This window comes from Colletes latitarsis, chromosome 11 (assembly GCF_051014445.1).
Source record: "Colletes latitarsis isolate SP2378_abdomen chromosome 11, iyColLati1, whole genome shotgun sequence".
NCBI lineage: Eukaryota > Metazoa > Arthropoda > Insecta > Hymenoptera > Colletidae > Colletes > Colletes latitarsis.
The window spans coordinates 8,191,029-8,204,487 of NC_135144.1; the positions used below are offsets into that span (position 1 = coordinate 8,191,029).

Genomic DNA, 13,459 nt, shown 5'->3' on the forward strand with positions numbered 1-13,459 from the left:
CCAGAAATTGAAGTGCATATAAATATTAATTACGAGGAACAGGCGTATGGGTTTTGCAAATGATATTTAACGTACATCGAGATCAAACGATTACTTCTGTATGTAATTGTCTTTATACAGTATTAAGTATATGTACCTTTAATACAGGGTGTTCGGCCATCCTTGGCCATTAAAAATTTTAATTGGGGATTCTAGAGGCCAAAATAAGACGAAAATCAAGAATACCAATGTGTTGATGAAGGCTTCGTTAAAAAGTTGTTAACAATTAAATTCAAAAATTTCAAATCGTTCTGGAAAAATTATTTTCGGTTGTGGGGGTCAATTACAATCATTTTTGGTGAATAGACATACCCCCGAAATTCTACCCAATTTCGAGAAAAAAATTAGAGTAAGTGCTGAAATTTTTCGGCGGAAAAAAAATTTTACAAATTGTTCTAAAAAAATTATTTTCGTTTACAGGGGTCAATTGCAATCATTTGTGGTCATTACACATAATCTCGAAATCCTACGCATTTTCGAGAAAAAAATTCCTTACCAAAAATCTAATGTGTGGCCAGAAATCTTACCTCGAAATTTCATGCGAATTTTTAAAACGTCATAACTTCTGAACGGATTGGACGATTTTAATGTTTCAAAAAGCAAACTGCGCGTATTTTGATGGAGAATATGTACAAGTCGCAAAAATATTCGAACAGTTGGTCCTTGACTCCGAAAAATGAGAAAAACCTCATAAAAGTGGTCCAATTTTCAAAGAGTCATAACTCCTACAAAAGTGAATATATTTCAATGAAACTTTTTTCTGAGGTAGAGCTCATGGGTACCTACAAAAAAGTATTACACAACTTTTCTATAGGGCGTCAAACAAAATTACTAAAAATCGAAAACGAATTTTCAAGAAAAATCGACAGGGGGTAGCTGCTCAAATTTTTGGAAAAAATTAAAAAATTTCAAATCGTTCTGGAAAAATTATTTTCGTTTGTGGGGGTCAATTACAATCATTTTTGGTGAATAGGCATACCCCCGAAATCCTATCTATTTTCTAGGAAAAAATTTAGTACGGGCAGAACTTTAAACTTTAATAACTTTTTAACGAAGCCTTCATCAACAAATTATCTTGATTTTCGTCTTATTTTGGCCTCTAGTATCCCGGATTACAATTTTTCCCAGAGGTGGCCGAATACCCTGTATATATTTTTAGGGTGGTCTATGCAACTTGTGCAACTCTATGAAATTTTGTATGAAAGATTTATATAGTTCGCGGTGTTACTTTTTATACCAAAATATGGAAGAATGTCAAATTCTGAGTGAGAATGTATTGACCTGTATTAGTCTCAAACGTAATAATTAATGACAATTTTCACTGTTGTGCAGAAATCTGTGATAAGATTGAGCTTCCAATTTGAAATTACTCGTTAATTATTAGATTTAGGACTAATACAGATGAATACTTTTTTACTCAGAATTTGATATTCTTTCATATTTTTGTATAAAAAGTATAGTATTCTATTTAGAAAAACAAAGTTACAAACAAATGCATTACATATAGTTTAACCCTTCGAACCATGCAAATTTTTCATACAAAATTTGTTTGAGCAATGCATACTTTGGAAATTATGTATAGACTGTACATGTATATCGTTGTCTGTAGGTGTTGAAATAATTTTTGTTGTGAAAGCGTTTACGTAGACATTCTTGGACGTCGATGAATATCAAATATTGCTTGCAAAGCCGATACTGTTATTGCATTTCAAAAATATTGTCACGCAAAAGATATCACTGTTTGGATAAATTATAAGGAATAAGCATAATTTCAATATTATAGAAATTTTGTGTGCCTTTCAGTAAATACAATATAATAATGTTGTGAAACTGTCAATTAAAACAATCTATTAAAAATAGTTGCAGTATACTATATTGAAAATTATACTTTTTTATATTAGAGGAACATTAGGTATGATACAAAAATTATGAAAACAAGAAATCTTTAAAAATTGAAATTAAAAAAGAATTTAAAGAAAAAATTAAAGAAGTAACATAATTGTTATATATATATACACGTTTGTATACACTGGGATCGAAAATGAAAACAATAATTTGAAACATTAAAAATAACATAGAGACTCGTAGTTTCAGGCAGAGGTGGTGAAAACATTGCGACACAATAAAAGTAAAAATTGTGACACAATGGAAGGATTCAAAATATCGAGTTCACTTTGCTTAATACAATGTCTCTTCTGACAAAACCTTTAGTTATTAAATAATAGTTTATATTAACAAATTTGTACTCGTTTGGAAAGGTCCACGAAAAGAATTTACAATTATATATTGTTTAAATCGTGAAATAATTATAATTTTAATCTCAAACTACATTTAAGCAACATACATTTAATATGTTAATATTTCAACGTTTGAGTATATAGAAAGAAAGTTTAATTTATTTTAAAGACCGAATTTTTGTATAGAATAATTGTTTATAAAACACATAGTTTATAAGTTATTTAAGCGATAGTGTGGATTATAGAATAATAATAAAATTTGACGTATTCTCGTTCGAATACGCCGTTTGGACGTAAATGACGAAGGAAAAATGTAATAACTTGAGTTCGACAGTACGCATACGCGGGATGTTACACCGTTTTATCGATTGTTGTACACATCGAGAGTAAGAGAGAAAGATAGAGGAGAGAGGAGAAGAACGGAAAAGGGAAATCTCGTAATAAAGCAGTTACATCTGTTACACTTCAGTAAATACTTTAAGGTGGTCATTAACAAACTGCGTTCTACTTGTTGCAATACGCACGACTTCTGAAACCGAGCGTCGTCGATATGGAAATAACTTTCACAGAATACGATCAAGATTTAGCTGGAACGATATCAAGCATTCCCAGTGATTTCAGTAATTGTGTTCTTTAATAACGATCCTTGACTCTACAGAGTTCGATCATCGATGCATTCCACTTTTAGGATCGTACACTATTATCTCGATTTACATAATCGTGTGTGTCGAATGAAAATATGACTCTAGAGTTTCAGTTATACGTAGATAGATATTGTGCAGGAACACTTGGGATTGCAAAATTTCTCTCAATCTGTGTAAATAATTGTCCGATAAAAGACGTGGTAATATTAAAGATAGAGACTTTCTGTTGGAGCAAATTAATCACGAAAAAGATAAGACACTGTGGATTACTGAATATCAATATAGAACTATGCACAACCTGTTTAAGAAGACCTAAGTTAGTACTTGTGCAATTTCACCTGAATATGTAATTCACAAAGAGACCAGAAAAATCTTATTTTTGAATCACAAGTTTTCACTAGTTTAAGAAGTCCTAAAAGTTACTTGTGCAATTTCACGAACATATCAGAAATATCTCACTCTTGAATTACAAGTTATCGCTAGTCACAATCCAGGCATTGCGTCTGTTAAATCAAGTTGATTATGGTTTTAACAGGCCCGTCGGTTCATCTGATCTACATAAGCGCGACTGCTGGACTTTTCAGTTTAAAGGTCAGTTTCTTTCAATCAAAGTGCACTAGTTGCTCGACTACCTTTCCAACAGTTCTGGCAAAGATTTGCAACACGCGTTTTCTCGCCAGCGGCTATCCTTAATTACTTCGACGAACGCATATTCATCAGGCGTGGCATTTCTAACGATTCGCTTGTTTCCACGAACCGTCCACGGCGTGTAATAGCAAAAACATGGTGGCAACTTACCAGACGTGAGAGATATAGCCTGTTGCCTCCTCGATCTCGAGTTCTCGCGTTTTCCCACGGTAGACTGGGAGCCGGAAACTTGGAGTCCCGGAGCACTGACGGCGCGCTTGGGTCCACCGATCGCGCCAGCCACGTTGCTATTCCTCGCGAAACCAGGCGGCCGATATCTGGCCGATTTAACGCCAGAATGCTGTGGCAGGAAATGATAGACGCTGTGAGCCTTGTGCATCGTCGACGAAGGCGCAATCGATGTTGTCGTCAAACCAGCCGGGGCTGTCGAAGCTGGCAAACGTGGCAGAGAATTCGTCGCTGCTGTGATGGCAGATTGCATTCCACGCGGAAGAGTCGTTGCTCGAGATTCGCCATTATATTCGAGTTCGTCTTCGGTATCCTCGTCACCTGTTAATGCATCAATTAGCATAAATACAACGTTCGATAAACGACGGAACTATGTAAATGAATTTCAACGACGGTTAGAAATTTACAATCATGGCGGCCATGAACTTAAGAACACTTAATAACATGACTTTAGGAGACTGAACACGACGAAAATCAGTTATACAAAAATAGAAAACAGTTTCTCAAGAGGTGTCGAGTAAAAAATGTTATTTTGGTTTGTGTGACTATGTATTTAGTGTATAAATAGCAAAACATAATATTCAATTTAATCGAGTGTTGTTAACAATATGGCCGCCGCTGTATACTCGAGTTCCACGAATATGAAACTACTACCAGAGAATGTTAAATCAGGAATAAAGAAGCAACTTATTTACCAGAAAAATTATAAAGAAGCTTTCCAAGAGTTATCGATTAAAAAATATTATTTTGGTTTATGTAACTACTTTTATGTGACTATGTATTTAATCTATAAATGAAAAAGATATAATAATCAATATAATTGACTATTTTTAACAATATAGCCTCCGCTGTATACTCGAGCCCCATAAATATGAAACTACTGGCAGAGAATGTTAGATCAGGAATAAAGAAGCAACTTATTTACCAGAAAAATTATAAAGAAGCTTTCCAAGAGTTATCGATTAAAAAATATTATTTTGGTTTATGTAACTACTTTTATGTGACTATGTATTTAATCTATAAATGAAAAAGATACAATAATCAATATAATTGACTATTTTTAACAATATAGCCTCCGCTGTATACTCGAGCCCCATAAATATGAAACTACTGGCAGAGAATGTTAGTTTAGGAACAAAGAAGCAATGAATTTACCAGATTCCCCCCTCGTGTTGGCATCAGGAACAGAAGACCTCCTCCTGTTGCTCCAGATCCTTTCTTCCACCGATCCTCCGCACCCACTTGCGGCGCCTCCGCTTCCACCGCCGATGGATCCGCAACTTCTAACCCTATCCAACTGTTCTCTAGAAAAACTCTTTGGATTGAACAACAGATCCCCTGCACTTCGACGCTTGGCGGCCATGGCCAAGGCGTTAACACTAGCACTAGCACCGACACTGACATCCCCGGAACAAGCCAGGAGGCTGAGTTTTGTCCTCGAATCCGCCGCCATTAACGCGGATTCGAAGCTCCCGCGCCAAGAGAATCTTTCGTAATCACTAGCTTCTCGCTCTTCGCCTTCCTGTCCAGTCGAAGCTGCCGGGTGGTTGTTGATCAGCAGCAGAGGATCGTGGGATTTCGATCTGGGCAACTGCAAGTGCGCCGACGAAGGAGCCGTCGAGTCGGAGGTAGAGTCGTCGTCTTCGGTGGTGGACGCTGAAGATGGCGTTCGATGATGTTGAGAGTATCGTCTCCAACTGGTAGAGTGATGTTGTACGGTTGGTCCACCTTCCGACACTTCGTGCATCAGGGCTACCAATCGGCTACCGATATGGTGCATTACTTTCGCGATTAACGGCGGGCTGCTATGCGGCGTCGAATTGGCGTCGGAGCTCACGCCGTCGCCAGCCATTTTGGTGAAACTTTGGACCAGCTTTTGATAGACGAAAGCAGTGTCTCTGCCTAGACACGGAGGTTGCATCCCGGTCGGGCCAGTTTTGTCTTCCCTCTCCTTGTCCAACAGATTGTTATTCGACGTGGTGTCGAATTTGCTGATAATTTGCTGGCAGCTTTGAGATATTTGTTCCTGCAGCGCCGATCGACGACCGCCTGCTGCTCCCTCTAGGTCCGAACTAGTGTAATCCGAGCTGTCGTACGAATCGGACCACGTGTCCTCCGAACTGAGATACTCGACTATTTCTCGCACTTGTTCGTCGCGTATTCCCGGCACCGTTTTCATGAGCCTCGTTAGCTCGTTCTCAAAGTACACTAACTGTGGCGGTTTCGTGCGGTTTTGCGTGCACAGTCTGGCTTTGGACGCGTACCCAGGCAATCGAGGACTGGGCGCGGGCGACGCGCCGCTGGAATTCGTGCTGGCAGTGTTCTGATTTTGTCCGTTCGAATTGGCCACCATCGTTTTGAAGAACTGCCTCATCTTCGACATCATTAAATTCGTCTCTTCGTCGCTGGACCAATTGTTGAAGCTGTCCTTCCTCGAGAGCGAAGGATTCGCCAAGTGGGGTAGCGCCGTGTGATTCAGAGGATGATCCACCTTGGTCGCGTTACTCTTTTCAACGCTAGGAGATCTTTCCGTGGAAGTTTGACTCGAATCTTGAGTATTTTCACCGTTCTCTTTGCCGGAACAATCCTTCCCAGATTCTTGATTGACTTCGTTGTTAACTTGAGCGTCGTCGGGCACCTTTTGGTGCTGGAGAAGATCGTCGCAACTACCGACGAATCCAGAATCACGCGACTGCTGTTTGGATCTTTGATTATAGGTGGACGAATCTCCCGAGCCGATTTGTATATTTCTCGGAGAGTCCACTTGCAACGCGGACGTCGCCGAGGCGCTGAGGGTGGTCGACGGCGAGGAGGAAGAGGACAATACACCTTCCGGTTGCGGTGTCTTCGCTCTCTCCGAGTCTTCTGAATCAGCTTCCGCTTCGTTCTCCATCACTACCTCCCCTACCAACGCCATTTCTCTGCTCGGTTCTGGCGTTTTGTTTCTGTCATCCGGGACACGTGGACTCTGGGTCCCCAGGTTTCTGGGTTTCTTCTTTTTGCGTTTCACGGTATCGAACTGTCCGTCCGTTCCAAAAGCAGCGGTTTGGCCATCGTCTGCTCCGTCGGTCTCCGTGGACGAGCCTTCCGACTGACTCTCTTGCGCGTCCTGATTCAGACTCAAATCCTGAAGAGAATTTTGCGAGCTCAAATTCTGCGAACTCTGCGTGAGCGCCAACAAATTGTCCAGGGACGAGCTGTGCGATCTACCGGTACCTCTGGCGCGGACCAGTTTCTTCTTTCTTTGCGCCTCTGGACTGGGTCTTCCTTCAGAGTCGCTGCCAACGGAACCGTCCGAGTCCCGTCTGTCCTGATCGAAACCAAGGAATTCGGACAAGAAGTATTTCTCCAGTCTCGAGGAATTCAAGAACCCTTCCCCAGAGTTCGATCTCTCTTGACTCTGTCCATTGCCGGGAGTCTCGTCCTGCCCGAGCGATTCCAAGCCCTCGGAGTAAATGGAAGACGTCTCCGACAAACTGTCCACTTCCCGCGATCCCATGCTCGAGTTGTTGCCATCTCCACCGAGACCGAAGAAAAAGTATTTCTCTAATTCAGACGCGGACGGCGGTCTTTGCTTCTTCGATGGGCTACCTGTTGCCAGACTGGGTTCCGCCTCGCTCTCCTCGCAGGATTCCTCGACGATTGTGTGCAAAGTGAAGTCGATAGCCTGCCTGTGATAGCCCCTGAGTTCTTCTTCGCGGTCGCCAAGGTTGTTCGCCTCGTCCTCGGAGCTCTCTTCCGTGGCTGTGGTGGCTCCAGGCTCGTCTTCGTCGTGGGAAACCTCTTCCACCCACGAATCATCGTCGGCCAATCCTTCCTCCAATATCACGATCCCACCGCTGCCCGAATTGTCGTCGCTGGATTGAGAAGAGACACGTGCTCGCGTACCTTCGCGATGCTCGTTGGCTTGACGCTCCCTCGAGCCGTTCTCTTCGTTATTTTCTTGCCGACTGGCTACTCTCGTAGAGTTTTTCACCGAAACATCGTCGCTTTCACTGGCACTGCCCACGCTCAAACCACTGTCAACCTCTGTTTCCGAATGATTCGCGATGGTGCTGGACAACCGTTTCACCATCAGAGGCTTCCTCGGTCCCTGACCGTTTTTACGATGCGGTTGCTCGGCTACGGCTTCCAGCGCCAGCTGGAAGTATCCAGCCAGACCCTGACTAGCCATATGCACCTCATCCGGCTGCAACAAGGTCGTCGTGTCCGAGGTGATGACGCTGACTGGCTGGTACGCGGCTTCTTGAGTGATCATCACGAGACTCCTGTACTTGTTATTGTTGTTATTATTGTTACCGATATTGTTGCCGTGGACCGTCGAGGGAAAGTGTTGAACGTCTCTGATGGAATCCTTCGTCGACACGGCAGGAGGGAATCCATTCTCCTTTCCAGTAGACGGGCGTCGCTCGACTGAGCGAAACCGTGTCGATACCCCCTCCTCAGTGCAGCTTCCACCGGCGGCACCACCACCGTCACTGCCACTACCACTTTCGCCACCTCTACTTTGAACCTCTCCCCCCACCTGACTAGAAGCAGGACACTCGCCTCTCGCCGTACCTGCGCAGCCGTCGTGCACACTCTCTACGTTACCTGCAGTGTCCGCGCTCTTGAAAATCTCTTGAATCTTGTTGGTTATGATGTCGCCCACCGCGCTGCTCGTCGCTTTTAACTCGATTCCGCCGTGGCTCTCCTCCGATAGGTCGTCTCTCGCCTCATCTTTGTCCTCCGTGGTCGATTTTCGATCGTCCTCCGCAACGATCGGTACCGAATCATTCTCGGTACGCGCGCTTACGACACCTTTAACGTTCGAATTATCCGACGGTTGCTCAACGACCGATCTCTCGTATTGTATATTCCATTTCGTTCTGTTCGACGCGACGACGGACTCGTCGATATCCTTGAAACTTTTCGCGGTCCTCTCCTCGTTTCTGTTATTGAATTTCGATAATAGTTCGCTGTTCACCGTCGAATACGAGAACTCGTTGCTGTCGTAGTGCGAGGAGACACTGGCGGACGTCACTTCGTACTCGTGGAGCTCGTCGCTGCTCACCTCACTTCCGGTAGCGTTCGTCTCGTTGCTCGTGAAACTGTCCGACCCCGAAAACGCGCTCGCGTTCATCGCAACGTTGAAGTTCGAATTTAAATCGCTCGGTGTGTCACGCTCATGGTTATCGTTGCTCCCATCGAGACACTCGTTCCCCATTATCTGCGATAAAGTAACGGAGTTATCGATCCCAGTTTTGCGATAATCATGGTCGCGGTCCGCACTGTTTCCTGTATCGCGAATTATCTTGGAGATCTCGAAACTATTTTTCGATTGGAAATTGCCGATATTCAAAATTTCTTGCTCGGAGATTTCCAAAGAGTCTGGGATTATGTTGGGGTCCCAGGCGTCCGTTGACAAAAACTTTGCTCGATCGTCCAAATTTACGGATTCGTCGTTGCGCGTTAATTCCGATCGATCGGTTTCCGAAACGTTTTCTATTTTATCGAACAATTTTTCTAGAACGATACTTTCGCTGGCGTTGATGACAGGTATCGGCTCGATGCTATCGGGATCCAAGGTTTTAATGGATTTAAGCTCGATCTGATTCTCGGTGCAATCGTTATCGCTAGCGATGTACATTTCCTCGGGCATTGCACAGTGTTGCAAAAACACTGGGCTCCGCTTATCGATGTTTACCTCGTAGTTGCTTTTCCTTCCGCGAACTTTACGTTTCTCGTTGAAATTCTCGTTCCGCTCGGGCATCGTTCTGCCATTTTGCGAGGCGATCTTCTCCTTGTAAGCGGACCTGGTTCTCGCCTCTTCCTCCGAGCTGTCTCTGTTGTTATTCTGTGCTCGACCGTTGCTCGGATTTTCGAAATTCGACTCCTCGCTGAAGAATCGAACGTACTGCAGAACCACCGGCTCCTCTTCGGGAATGGCGGTCACGCGCTTCAACGTGATACCGTCCTCGGCGGCTGAATCGGAGTCCTCGTCCTCGTCTCCGTTGTCCTCGATGTCGTTATCGCTCGTGAGAGAGTCGTCGTTGACAACAAAGACCCTCGAGAACCTGTGGGAAGACGAATCGTCTTCCAAGTCGCTGCTGTCCGCGGAGGACCGTCCCGAGGAGCTGCCAGAATCCTCGTGCGGGTACATCCTTTGTCCCCTTCTGCTCTCAAAGGATACGCCTCCAGGATCTTGGCAAGCGGCTTCTTCGTTTTCCTTCGTCTGGCTCGTTTCGTCATCGTTCTGTTGGCTCTGATCGACTTTCGGCTCGTCCAATTTTCCACGGACTTTCATGGAGGACTCTGCAGTTTTCGCTTCGTTCGCAGCGTCGAACACCGCTTCGTCGTGAAAGAACTCGGCAGACTTCGACGCGACGCTCGCTCCAGCATTGTCGTTCTCGTCGTGATTGATTTGCAGACCGGCGTATCGCTGTTGAAGCGTCTCCGTCGACGGGATGGACGAACCATCGACACCAGACCCGTACAAACGCGGCGCCAACACTTGTTCCGGTCTAAAAGTGCAGGTTGCCGGGTCGAAGATGCCTGTTAATCTTGGATCGAGCCTGGTCCCGTGAAGAGGCTGATTGAATCGTGGGTGCCAAGCGAACCAGGGTGCAGCTGGGTCGCCTCTCAACCTCAGTGATCCTGGTTCAGCGTGTGCATCGCTGCTGCGGCTTATCATGGAAGATGCGGCGGCTGCGAAATCACCGGTCCAGAGAGCAGCTGGAATGGGCACCGGATACGGAACCGGCACCGGAATTGGCACTGGCACTGGTAGCACGTTCGCGCCTCGTGAACCTCCACAAGCCTACGTAGAAGAATTTTTCGACATGTTTATTGAGTTACTTTAACGATTCTTGATTCGACGCCTTTATACTTACAATAGTGAACAGAAATATAAGACTGAATATTTATATATATTTTATTGTATACAGAGTGTTCGGCCACCCCTCGGAAAAATTTTAATGGGAGATTTTAGAGACCAAAATAAGACGAAAATCAAGAATACCGATTTGTTGATGGAGGCTTCGTTAAAAAAGTTATTAACGTTTAAAGTTCCGACTGTACTGAATTTTTTTCTCGAAAGTGGATAAGATTCCGGAAGTATGTCTATTCACCAAAAATGATTATAATTGACTCCCGCATCCGAAAATAATTTTTCCAAAACGATTTGAAATTTTTTTTTTTCCGTCGAAAAATTTCACACATTCTCGAATTTTTTTCTGGAAAGTGGGTAGGATTTCGGGGGCATGTCTATTCACCAAAAATGATTGTACTTAACCCCTGCAACCGAAAATAATTTTTCCAGAACGATTTGAAATTTTTTTTTTCCGTCGAAAAATTTAGGCAGCTACCCCCCTTGTCGATTTTTCTTAAAAATTACTTTTTCATTTTTAGTAATTTTGTTTGACGCCCTACAGAAAAGTTGTCTAATACTTTTTTGTAGGTACCCATGAGCTCTACTTCAGAAAAAAGTTTCATTGAAATATATTCATTATTGTAGGAGTTATGGCTGTTTGAAAATTGGACCATTTTTATGGAGTTTTTCCGATTTTGCGGTGTCAAGGACCAACTTTTCGAACATTTTTATAATTGCTACATATTCTCCATCAAAATACGCGTAGTTTGCTTTTTTAAACGTTAAAATCGTCCAATCCGTTCAGAAGTTATGATGTTTTAAATATTCGCATAAAAATTCGGGCAGACATTTCTGGCCAGAAATTATATTTTCAGTAAGGAATTTTTTTCTCGAAATTGAGTAGGATTTCGGGGGTACGTCTGTTGACCAAAACTGTTTGCAATTGACCCATGCAACTAAAAATAATTTTTCCAAGACGATTCGAAAGTCTTTTTTTTCACCCAAAACTTTCAGCACTTACTTGAATTTTTTTCTCGAAAATGCGCAAGATTTCGGTGGTATGTCTATTGACCAAAAATGATTGTAATTGACCCCCGCAACCGAAAATAATTTTTTCAAAATGATTCAAAATTTTTTAATTTCGAAAAATTTCTCCGCCTACTTAAATTTTTTTCTCGAAAGTGGGTAGGATTTCGGAAGTATGTCTATTCACCAAAAATGATTGTAATCGACCCCCGTAACCGAAAATAATTTTTCCAGAACGATTTGAAATTTTTGAATTTAATTGTTAATAACTTTTCAACGAAGCCTCAGTCAAGAAATTGATATTCTTGATTTTCGTCTTATTTTGACCTCTAGAATCTCCCATTAAAATTTTTCCCAGGGGTGGTCGAACACCCTGTATGTGTCGTCTACAGAATGTGTGTAGTGGGGTGGACCTTATTTTTGATTATTGAAATAAAACAATAATTCCTGCAAAAGGGAAAGCCAATAGAACAATGAAAAAGGATGTCATAATTGAAATTTCAGTAATTTTACTCGAATCCTATCTGTAACTCTATTTTAACATTTCGTTTGAAGAAGTTGTTTTAATAAAAGTGTTATTTAATTATAACATTTATTTATGGAGACTATTATAAAGAGTTAATAGAACTAATGATCATTTTTCTGGGCGTAACTTTACCTACTATTAAATTTAAAATGTCCGGGACATTCCATCATAGGAGGTGGATGGCCAAGACTATAATATTGCTTAAATATATACATATACAATATCACCTTGCACAGATCCGTTAAAATCGAAGTCGAACATTTGAGGTCCTTTCCTCGTTAATGATATCGTGTTTTCAAATGAACTGAAGAGAGCATACAAGGCCTCTGACGTGCTATTTTAGGGACTATCTACTGATTTTAAAGTTCCATCGACCGTAGAGTACTTTATTATGGTTTAAAAAATTAAAAAATTTCTTAGCCTAGTTTATTATACCGACACAACAATGACACTATTGATTTTAAAATTGCATCGACCGTAGTGTGCTTTATTATGGGTTAAAAAATTAAAAAATTTCTTTGTCTAGTTTATTATAGCGACACAACGATGACACTATTGATTTTAAAATTCCATCGACCGTAGTGTGCTTTATTATAGGTTAAAAAATTAAAAAATTTCTTAGTCTAGTTTATTATACTGACACAACAATGACACTATTGATTTTAAAATTGCATCGACCGTAGTGTGCTTTGTTTTGGTTTTAAAAATTAAAAAATTTCTTAGGCCAGTTTATTATACCGACACGACGATGACACTACTGATTTTAAAATTCCATCGACCGTAGTGTGCTTTGTTTTGGTTTTAAAAATTAAAAAATTTCTTAGCCCAGTTTATTATACCGACACGACGATGACACTACTGATCTTAAAGTTCCATCGACCGTAGAGTACTTTATTATGGTTTAAAAAATTAAAAAAATTTCTTTGTCTAGTTTATTATACTGATACAATGATGACACTATTGATTTTGAAGTTCCATCGACCGTAGTGTGCTTTATTATGGTTTAAAAAATTAAAAAAATTTCTTTGTCTAGTTTATTATACCGATACAATGATGACACTATTGATTTTAAAATTCCATCGACCGTAGTGTGCTTTATTATGGGTTAAAAAATTAAAAAATTTCTTAGCCTAGTTTATTATACTGACACGACGATGACACTACTGATTTTAAAATTCCATCGATCGTAGAGTACTTTATCATGGTTTTAAAAATTAAAAAATTTCTTAGCCCAGTTTATTATACCGACACAACAATGACA

General features: G+C 41.6%; 1 protein-coding gene across 4 annotated transcripts in view; it reads right to left on the reverse strand.

The window, feature by feature from the left end:
* The window catches only part of LOC143347724 (uncharacterized), a 137,401-nt gene that overhangs the window by 54,188 nt on the left and 69,754 nt on the right, over nucleotides 1-13,459 (reverse strand). For all 4 annotated transcript variants that reach the window (XM_076777178.1, XM_076777177.1, XM_076777175.1 and 1 more), the window contains exons 10-11: nucleotides 4,952-10,595; nucleotides 3,719-4,117 (exon numbers count right to left, since the gene is read on the reverse strand). In XM_076777178.1, coding sequence (XP_076633293.1) covers nucleotides 3,719-4,117; nucleotides 4,952-10,595 — 6,043 coding nt within the window. The remainder of the gene's footprint in view (nucleotides 1-3,718; nucleotides 4,118-4,951; nucleotides 10,596-13,459) is intronic.